At 36.0% G+C, this 10,953-nt stretch overlaps 1 protein-coding gene across 9 annotated transcripts in view; it reads right to left on the minus strand.

Moving 5' to 3' along the window:
- Lrp1b (low density lipoprotein-related protein 1B) overlaps positions 1–10,953 on the minus strand; it is a 2,058,309-nt gene that overhangs the window by 267,329 nt on the left and 1,780,027 nt on the right. For 8 of the 9 annotated variants that reach the window (XR_374143.4, XM_006498463.4, XM_006498461.4 and 5 more), the window contains 2 exons: positions 7,603–7,786; positions 6,497–6,582 (listed from right to left, as the gene is read on the minus strand). Coding sequence is in view for 7 of the 9 variants with exons in the window: in XM_006498463.4 (XP_006498526.1) it covers positions 6,497–6,582; positions 7,603–7,786 (270 nt within the window). In the remaining 2 variants the exon portion in view is untranslated. Of the gene's footprint in view, positions 1–6,496; positions 6,583–7,602; positions 7,787–10,953 lie in introns of those variants that run through there. The other variant, XR_374144.4, reaches the window with a different exon arrangement.

Raw genomic sequence — 10,953 nt, forward strand, 5'->3', positions numbered from 1 at the left:
CGCATTTTTAAAGTAGAAAAAAATCATCTGCATAGGAATATTTGTTGTAAATGATTCCATAAACTCAACTCTAAGGTTGGAACATCTCGGTTTATGAGTCTTATGTTTAAGGTCTGGACATCCAGGAAGAGAGAAACTTGTTTGTTTGGCTTAGCTTTAGGAAAGCAGCATTAATAAACATGATAATTACAAAGTCTGATTTCACTTTCACTTTTACTCTGAAATTTCAGGATTTGATAGTAGTTGTGAGGTCTTTGATTCATATAGTGCTCTATGAGAGTCAAGCCAAGGTTAAATAATTCATGTTCATACTTTACTTCTTTCCAAGATCCCTGAGAATTAAAGTGGATTGTGAACAGAAACAATCCAGGAAATTATGGAAAGAGAGAGTGGTTTTCTTTCAATTTCTCTTTTTATACCATCTAAGTTCTAGTAATAACAATATAAATGCCACAGTTTCAACTTTTATGCATTATTACTATTAACATAAGCAACTTCTTTTTACTTTGTCTTCACATTATGAAAATAATGGTGTGGCAGTTTGAATAAAAATTTCCCCGTCATGCTGGAGAGATGGCTCAGTGGTTAAGAGCACTGACTGCTCTTCCGAAGGTCCTAAGTTCAAATCCCAGCAACCACGTGGTGGCTCACAACCATCTGTAATGAGGTCTGACATCCTTTTCTGGAGTGTCTGAAGACAGCTACACTGTACTTACATATAATAAATAAATAAATCCTTTAAAAAAAAAAGAAAGAAAGGGCTGGTGAGATAGCTCAGTGAGTAAGAGCACCCGACTGTTCTTCCGAAGGTCCAGAGTTCAAATCCCAGCAACCACATGGTGGCTCACAACCATCCGTAAGGAGATCTGACTCCCTCTTCTGGAGTGTCTGAAGACAGCTACAGTGTACTTACATATAATAAATAAATAAATCTTAAAAAAAAAAAAGAAAAAGAAAAAAGAAATGCCCCCGTCATAGACTCATGTGTTTGTATAACTGACCCTTATGGAGTGGTGCTATTATGGGTGTGGCCATGTTGGTAGAAGTGTGTCACTGTGCAAGAGGTAGGTTTTGAGGTCACACATATGCTCATGCTATGTCTAGTGAGGTACCTGCCTATGGATCAGGATGTAGAATTCTCAGCTCCTTCTCCAGAAGCATCTTTGCCTGCATGTTTCTTGCCATGATGATAATGGACTAAACCTCTGCAATTGTAAGTCAGTCTAAGTTAACTGTTTTCCTTTATAAGAGATGCTGTGGTCATACTGCTTCATAGCAACTAATTAGATGAACTATTCCAATAGATGGCCTATCCCCACAAAAATCACATGTCATAACTAAGCAATATGAAGTGATAATAAATGATTCCATTCAAAAACTTCACTATGCTCAAAGGAATGACAGTAAGTCCATTCTATTGACAATGCTAATTATGAATAATTACAAAAATGAAAATTGGTAACTAATATTAATTATTCAGTAGATACTAAAAACTAGAAAAAGTCTAAATTAAATTCACTGAATATATCTGAAATGACTACAGAAAATTAGAATTCTAAAGTTAGAATACCACTGGGACATTCTCCAGACTACTTCTCAGACAGCTTAATAAATATATGTCATAAAATCAAACACACAAAATATAATATAATGGAAGTTAGGGAACTACACAGGAGACAAATTATTGAACAGTATACCAGTAGTTCAGGCATTAAGACTGAAAACTAATAAATGAGACCTCATAAAATGGAAAAGCTTTTACGAGGCTAAGGATACTATCAATAGGACAAAACAGCAGCCTACAGAATGAGAAAACATTTTTCACTAACCTTACATCTGATAGAGGACTAGTACTCAAAATAAAGAAATCAAAAATGAAATGTCAACAAACCAATTAAACCAATTGAAAAATAGGGTACAGATATGAACAGTAAATTTTCAATGGAGAAATCTTTTTTGTAAATTGGTTGTTTTATTTATTTATATTTCAAATGTTATTCCCCTTCCCAATTTCCCCTCATAAACCCTCTATGTCATCCCCTCTCATTTTACTTCTATGAGGGGGCTCTTTACCACCCACTCACTCCCACTTCACAGCCCTAGCCTTCCCCTGTGCCTTCAGAGTACCAAGGGCCTCCCCTCCCATTGATGACAGATAAGGCCATCCTAAGCTGTTATATGCAGCTGGAACCATGGGTCCCTCCATGTGTATTCTTTGGTTGGTGGTCTAGTACCTGGAGCTCTGGGGGGTCTAGTTGGTTGTTCTTCCTATGGAGTGTGGATGCTTCAGTCCTACTTTGAAGAGGGAAAAATAATCATGGGAGGTAGAGGGTGGGAGGGACTTGGGAGGAACTGAAGTGGGGGAGGGGAAAATGGGGGCAGGATCAAATGTGGGAGGAGACAGGGAGATTCTCAGAGGTTCAGGAAATTGAACAGATGTGTGTAGCAATGGAGGATGAGGAACTGGACATAGTCACCAAAAGTTCCAGATGACAGGAAAGCAAGAGCCTCCCAGGACTCAACAGGGATGATATTAGATGAAATACCCAACAGAGGGGAGAGAGACCCTGTAAAGACCATATCCAGAGGTTAGGTATGGCCTACAATTGAGCAAGAGGGCCAAAACCCATCTCAAAAAATTTAACCTTGAATTGTCCCTGTCTAAAGTTTATACAGGGACAAAGAGTGGAGCAGCAACAACTGAAGGAAATGCCATCCACAGACTGCCTCATCTGGAGATCCTTCCCATCTGCTGCCACCACACCCAGACACTATTACTAATGCCAAGAATTGCTTGATGATGAGAGCTTGGTGTAGCTGTCTCCTGAGAGGCTCTGTCAGAGCCTGACCAACAAAGACGCAGATGCTTGCAGCCAACCATAGGGTTGAGCATGGGGACACCAATGGAGGAATTAGGGGAAGGACTAAAGGAACGAAACAGAGAAATCTTAATGGCTAAGACTACTTAAAGAAATGTTTCATGTCCTCTGTTATCTCTGTCTTACATATTTTAGAATGGCTAAGATAACAAAAATCTCAAGTGACAGCACATACTGACAATGATATAGAGCGAGGAGAACACTTTTCCATTGATGGTGGGTGTGTCAACTTGTAGCATCATTTTGGAAATCAGTTTTGTGATTTCTCATACAATTGGAATAGTTCTAACCCAGGACCCAGGCATAACACTTCTGGACATACAGTCAAAAAGGTGCCCCAGTATCCATTCTTCAACTATGGCCATAACAGCATTATTTATGATACACAGAAACTGGAAACAACCTATAAGTCCCTCAATGGAAGAATAAAGAAAATGTGGTACATCTACACAGTGGAATATTATTCAACTATTAAATACAAAGACATCATAGAATTTACAGCAAGTGGTGGAGTGTCAGAATATAACCCTGAGTGAGATAACCTAAACCCAGAAAGACATGTATGATATGTGCTCACTTATAAGTAGACTTTAGCCATAATTTATAAGTGGACAATAGCCATGAAGTACAGGATAAACATGCTTCAGTACACAAAATGAAAGAAATTATTAGGGATAAAGAGGGGAGGATACATGAATCTCCCTCAGAAGGGGAAACAAAATAGTTTTCAGAGGTGGAAAAAGAGAATGAACTGGGTAGGAGAGGAGGTGAGGTGGGGAGCTGGAGTAGGAAAAGATATGGGGAGATGGGGTGCTGGAGAGAGCTGGGACTGAGCAAAGAAATTAGTTGTGGGGAATCTCTGGGACTAGCTGAAGTTCTGGGAAGGGGACGCTATGGGGAGTCTTTGGGTGCAACCGTAGCTGAGATTCCTACCAGCAGGGTATAGAGAGACTGAAGTGACCATCTCCAGTAGCCAGGAGAACATCTAATGGAGGGAGAGGGACATCAACTGACCAAACCTCCAAACAAAGATGATTCTATCTACAAGATGCACAGGGATAAAAATGGAGCAGAGACTGGGAGAACAGCCAACCAGTGACTGCTCCTTCCCATGTGAGAGAGCCAATGCCTAACACTGATAATTATAGTCTCCTGTGGTTGCAAACAGGAGCTTGAATAACTGTCTCCTGAGTGGCTTCATCCAGAAGAGGATGGAAACAGATTCAGAGACCCACAGCCAAACATCAGGGGAATATTGTGAGAGTGGGAATGTGGTACAAAGAATTGGGATAATGGAGAGGGATCAAGTATACTACAAGAAGATCTACAAAGTCAACTAACCTGGGTATAGGAGTGCTCACAGACACTGGACCACAAACAAAAGAGCATGAAGGGGGAGCACCTAGGCTACCTACACTTTAGTAGCATGTGTGTACCATGTTCTTCATGTGGGTCCTCTAACTAGTAGAACAGGGACTGTCTCTGATTTTGTTGCTTGGCATTTGATCTTCTCTACTACCTGGACTGAGTGGTTGGACCTCAGTGGGAGAGGATATGCCTAGATTTGCTGGGAATAGATGTCTCAGAGTTGGGTGGTACGCAAGTGGGGCTTCTCCTTCTCCCCAGAGAAGGGGAGGGGTGGGGAGTAGGGGGAGGGATTTGTAAGGGCAGGCCTGGGAGGAGAAGAGGGGGGGCTGCAGTCAGGATATAAAGTGAATGAAAAATACTAAATTATTGAAGAATAAATAAATTAATTAATTCCTGTCAGTAATCTGAAACTTCATTTTATGGAAATGTTTTTCTCTTTAGAGGAATAATGTATATGGTTAGGAATCCTGTGATGGTTTGACAGTTCAGATGGTTGAATAAAGAACTTTTGTAAGGAGATACAAATTTGTATTCTTTAGCAAGCAGTTACCTATAATTCTTAGTTATTGTCTACTACTTTCTTAACAGTAATTCATTTATATACGATAATTCAAATCCATATTTAGCAAGGCTAATATAATAAGTTAAAGCTGCTAGGACAGAGGAATTAAAACGTTTCCAATCCAGCCAAGGGTGGATATTTTCCTGCACTTGTCCCTTAATGCTCACAGAATACTATTCTCTCTGAAGAATCAGATGTAAACGTAACAGCCAAGGATGTGCCCAAAGTGAATCATCCCTTTGGCTTCTGAGCTGAAAATTAGTTTCATCAAAGTCCTATTTGCCTTTCTTATTTCTGTGGCTGAAGATTTGTGCTCTTTTGTTCAAGATGATTAATTTAGAAAATTTTATGTCGTTCCTTTATATAATTTTTCTGGAATAAAAGTACTGTTAGAATTGAATTGTATAACATACTAAAAAGATACTAGACTAATTTTCATTATAACATGTTATTAAAGTAATTTTCTAAATATAATATTTGAATTTAAACTATAGCTTGATTAAGACAATCATATTTTACAGTTAATATAATAAGAAAGTTCTAACCTTAATTATAATTTTATGTAACACAATAATCTGAGATTTATACTGGCTACAACTAGAATAGTAAAATTCAAAACACTGGAAAAAGCAACATTGCTAAGTAGGTATACAATACTAAAATTAATTTTAAAATAATGTTTTCATTTATTTTGCTAGAGACAAATTATTAAGAAAAAATATTATCTCTTTTTTCATCTTTATATATTATATCTAAAGATAGAAAAATGATTCTGCCTTTAAGAATACCTAAAATTTTATATCATGATGAAATGATAGGCCAGACCACATGCCAAGATTTCCTTTGGTCTTTCTGGCCTGTTTTGCCACTGAGTGGTCACCATTAATACGTATTTTCCACAAAGACATAGGATGCTTGTGAACTTTGAATAACCTTGTCTTCATTTGCAAATATTTGTCTCTCCTTAGGAAGCATTTGAAGTACATTTCCATTCATGTGTTCCTGTTTGGCAACAATGCAAATACAAACAGGAGCCAGGACTATTTTGAAGTGGTTCCGCTATGTTTTATAGTTTTAAATGTTTCATAGAGAAAAACTCATTCTGTCAAAAACAATCTTGTAACATATTAACTATAAAACACAATAAAAATCATCCTGTTTGTGTGTCTTGAGATACAGGACTTATGAAAATAAAACAAGGCATTGTCACTGAAATGGTGGTTATAAGTCCAATTCTGTGGTTCAATTGCGCTTATAAACTGGATATTTAATAATGACTCTATAGATTGACAAAGCACAGTATAAAGATCAGATTATTTAAATTAGTAGTAAAAAAAAATCCCGTTCATTTTCAAGAGACATCATCAGGAATTTGACAGTATACCTACTAATTAATTAAGGTTATAAAATAAATTAAAAGAACAATGTGCCACTTCTAGTAAGCCATCTACATCCAACATAGCATTCCTAGACATTTCTCAACATATACTTTCTTTAAAGACTTCTTTTTCTTCCATGCAGCATCCTAAAACAATTTGTAACACTGCTACTCATAGTCAAAACACATGATAGCTTTTTGTACATACATGGATAAACTCTATACATTATATTAGGTGCTCTATGTGCCTAACTTGATGGATACACATGGAACAACACCCACTGTCTCATCATCTTGGAGTTACTATACCTGCTTTAGAAGTGTGTAGTTGGAGCCATCTGTGCTAATTTTTCTAATTTCGTGTTGGTCGGCGAGAATTAAGAAGGGTTCTTCATCTAAAGGCAGGAGGAAGATTGTATTAGACATTGGACACTTCTGTCCTCCTTTTCAGGCTTCTGTCCATTCTGCTTGTAGCAGTGTAAAGAACTATACAGGACTTTTCTGAGTAAAACAGCAAAGTCCTCAGGACTTTAGCAAAGTCAAGCACCAACATGCATGAAAGGCAGGGAATACAAGAATATCAAAATATATTTTACTCTCAGTTATCTAGACATTTAATAATGTATTTGGTATCAGACAATATCTAATATTATATCTATTTGTGAAGGATTTAAGAAAAAGATAATGTATAGCTGTGTTAGAAGCCACAGTACAAACATTCATATAGACAGAAATTCCTTCATAATAATTAACTAAGTTCCAGATATTGAGTTGTTTTAATAAATCTTGCCACTTTTCTTTATGTTTATTTTTAATCTTTTGTATACTGCCAATTCTCTCACAAGTGCTTGGCTGACATACATTTTGTTTTGTTTTCTTGTGTTTGATTTCTCTCTTAACTTAAAATATAGGTCTTTAAAAAAAGAATATTTAGACTAAACAGAATTTTAAAATGTTTTGAATAGCTAAATTATTGATATAATGGTATATAGTAGGACTTAGTATTATTGTTACCATTACTGTCCTATAGGTTGTCTGTGGTATGTATAACTGCAAGCGATATATGAAAAATTTTCACAATAATATTACAACACTGTCTCTCAGCCTTGGCGAACATGTAATAATAATTTGTGCCACAGAAAAAGCATTCTGGGGGCATTAATATCATATGCATGCACTGTTACTCTCAATATTATAAAAGCTCTTCCTACTTTACAAGACAATAATGCAATATTCCTTTAAAGAGAATAGAACATGTCCAAAAACAAAGGCACAATAACAAATGCCAATCCTGAAGGAAGAATTTTGACTTCTCAGACACAGGAACAAGGATTTTATTTCAATAAAACTTACTACAACATTCAATATCCACTTTTATAACTGAGCTTGGATCATGGACAAGTTCATTTCAATACCTGAGAGTGACCTGCATCCATTTGGGTTATCAGGTTGTGTTTCATAGCCTTCTGCACAGTGGCACTTGTAGGTTCCATATGTATTGATGCATTGCTGACTACAGGGGAAACCTGAGGAACATTCATCAATGTCTACACATGTTTTACCATCATCCTTCAGTTGGAATCCAGGCCAGCATTTACACTGGGAAAGGAAAAATGAGAATGGTTAACATTACTGCCATTGCCTGTTGCTACTGGTTATCTCTTTAGTGAGGCTCACACTAGAAATACACTAACATAGATACTGGAAAGTCTTCTTGTCTTGACAATTAACCTTAGTAAAATTGCATATATTATGTAAAGTTAAAATAGCAGATATTATGTAAAGTTAAAATAGCAGATGACCTTCTAAATCTTGAAAGATAAGAAGTGGGTTGAAACCTCTAAAGCCAGATTGCTAGGGGGGAAAAAAAAAAAGCAAACCCCAGATCTATGCCCATACTTAGATATGATTTCTTTGCTCTTAAAAAAGGTTTCTTTTATTATTGAGATTGTAATTTAATTACATCATTTACCCCTCCTTTTCCTCTCTATGAATCCTTCAATATAACCACTCCTGCCCTCTTTTTCATTAACTTTTGGTACATGCAAGTATATGTATGTAAACGTTTATGTATTCCTAAATACATAAATATGAAATGCAAATCACAATGACATTGAATAACATATGAGAAGTTTTACTGTGAACTGAAACTATTTTTTGCAGATAGTTGTTGTTGTTGAAAAAAATCTTGTATTCTTTAAAGAAGAGAGTTTGTGGGTATTGAGAACTGAATTGGGAGCAAACTTTTAAACTACTAAAAATAAACTTATATAGCTGTTCACTATAAACATTTTATGCCCTTGATCATTTATTTCTGAATGAAAGAGTTAGCAGAGGTTTTTTTACCTATTAGGAAGTCTATCAGGTTTCACACACCAATAATGCCAAATCATATTTTAATATAAAAACCCATCGATAAGCAAAGGAATATTATCAGCAAAGTAGTGTACTTAGAATTTAGATAAATATACTTTCCTGGGTATTTTTATGAATCTCCTAACTTAGTGGTCCTCACCCTTCCTAAATCTGGGATCCTGTCATACATTCCTCCATGTTGTAGCGACCTCTGGCCATGAAATTATTTTTGCTGCTACTTAGTAACTTTACTAATGTAAGTTTACTAATGTAAAGTTTACTAATGGTGTAAACAACAATGTAAATACCTGTACTTTCTGATAGTCTAAGGCAACTAGCCTATCTAGTTAGTCTAGAAAGTTTCTGATAGTCTAGGTTGCTATGTGAAAGAGTCATTCAATCCCCAAAAGAGTCATGACCACAATTTGAGAATCACTCTCCTAAGCCCTTTTAACTTCCAACTTTATTAGTTCCTACTGACATTTCTCTCATAATACTCAGCAAGTGGGTGCATTGTTTTAACTTCTAGAATCCACTGGCAATCTAGGAAATACAACCAAACCAATACTCTGATTTCACAGTCTTCTCTTCATTTGTAGGTTGAGACGCTGATGACCATCAGTAAAACCCATCCTTAAGCCTGAACTACTAAACCAAGCAGAGCCACATACACTAAGTAGGTGATGCTGACAAATGGAACTGCACTGTGTACTTAAACAATGTACAATGGAAAACACTGAAGGTAGGAGAAGACTCAAATGGTGTCTGTTGTGCAAGAGGACCCTAGTTTGGATCCTCAATATTCATGTATAAACCAAAAGAGAAATGAGAGAGAGAGAAAGAGAGAGAGAGAGATACAGAGAGAGAGAGATACAGAGAGAGAGGTTGTCCCGAAGATAAGGGTGATAGTGATCAAGAAAGGGGTTGGGGAGCAGGGCAAGGGGAGGTTATAGGGGGCTTTAGGGATAGAATTTGAAATGTAAATGAAGAAAATATCTAATAAATATCTAATAAAAAAGTTAAACAAACAAAAAAAGGCATTTAGCATTCACAGTACACATAAATGTTCCCACTTGCTTGGGAACACAAAAGTGCTAAATTCCTTATAGTATTTAATTTATAACTTCATATTTAAATAAAAAGATATAAGGAAAAAAATGGAGAATTTGATAAGATAAAATTTTAATCACTGGAAAATACTAGAAATTATATCACGTGATAACTTCAAGAAGCCAGAGTCTGACTGTTCAACACAAAGTAATGTTGAATCAAAGTCCCTTTTAAAGCAAGTCAGTAGTTCGTAGAATGGCTGCATGTCTTTCAGAACATCTTTTTCTAAATGTTGGCTATGCAATCATTGAAGATGCCAGTGTCAGGCTGACAGCCGCATTTATTATATACATGACTTCAATAAATCAAACAGAAAAGTAATTTATTAAAGGAAAGTTACTGAATATTTTGTACACACACACACACACATAAAGGCTTATAGCAAGTGTTTATAATTTTTGAAAGGGAAATAATTTAAAAATATTTTTCGCATCAATTCTGTATCCTTTTTATTTTAAAGTCTTATTGCTGAATCATTAAAAAGCATCTGTATAAAATTATAGTAGGATAATATGCCATTTTAAAAGACTAAAGGTTCACTTTGTTTCTATATATTATAAAAAATGATCACATCTTTACTTGAAATATTTAAGAAAATATTGTGAATATTCACATCATCTAATTTCTGAAAAAATTCTCAGGATCTTTGAAACGACATAGTTATGCAAACTTTTCTTGTAATTTTTTTTTAAAAAGTATCTTTATAAATTACACAGTATAGAGGAATTTTTATCCAGCAACATGGCTGCTCTGGCAAGAGACCATACCCAAAGACCTTCTGGGTCTGTGTGGTCTGCCTGTACTACAGATATGCATTTAGTCCCCGAAGACAGAGACAAGCAGATCTCTAAGTTCAAGGTCAGCCTGGTATACAGCAAGTTTCAGGTAAAGAATTGCTTAGGCCCACACATGTTTAATCCCAACTCTCAGGAGACAGGCTGCAGAGAGAATAAGTTAGATGCATGTTAAGACATTGGAGCCAAAGAAAGAACAGACTGCCAGAGTCAGTTTGAGGCCAAGCAGAGCAATTGCATGAGAAGCTGAGAGAAGCCAATTTGATTCAGTCAACATGAAGAGGAGTTTGCACCAGAACAGATGAGTTGAATCAGCCAGCCAGAATTCAGAAAGAGCAAGAAAAGGTGAGCTTATTCAGCAGTAAACCCTTTAGACAACAATCACATCAGGCAAATAAAAGTTCCTTTTACAATACAGATTTGTGACAAATATTTGTTTCTTTTTACGATATAATTGAAACATTTTCATTCTCAAAAGCAGATGACAATTTATTTTGATTATCTAGC

This window comes from Mus musculus, chromosome 2 (assembly GCF_000001635.26).
Source record: "Mus musculus strain C57BL/6J chromosome 2, GRCm38.p6 C57BL/6J".
Taxonomy (NCBI): domain Eukaryota; kingdom Metazoa; phylum Chordata; class Mammalia; order Rodentia; family Muridae; genus Mus; species Mus musculus.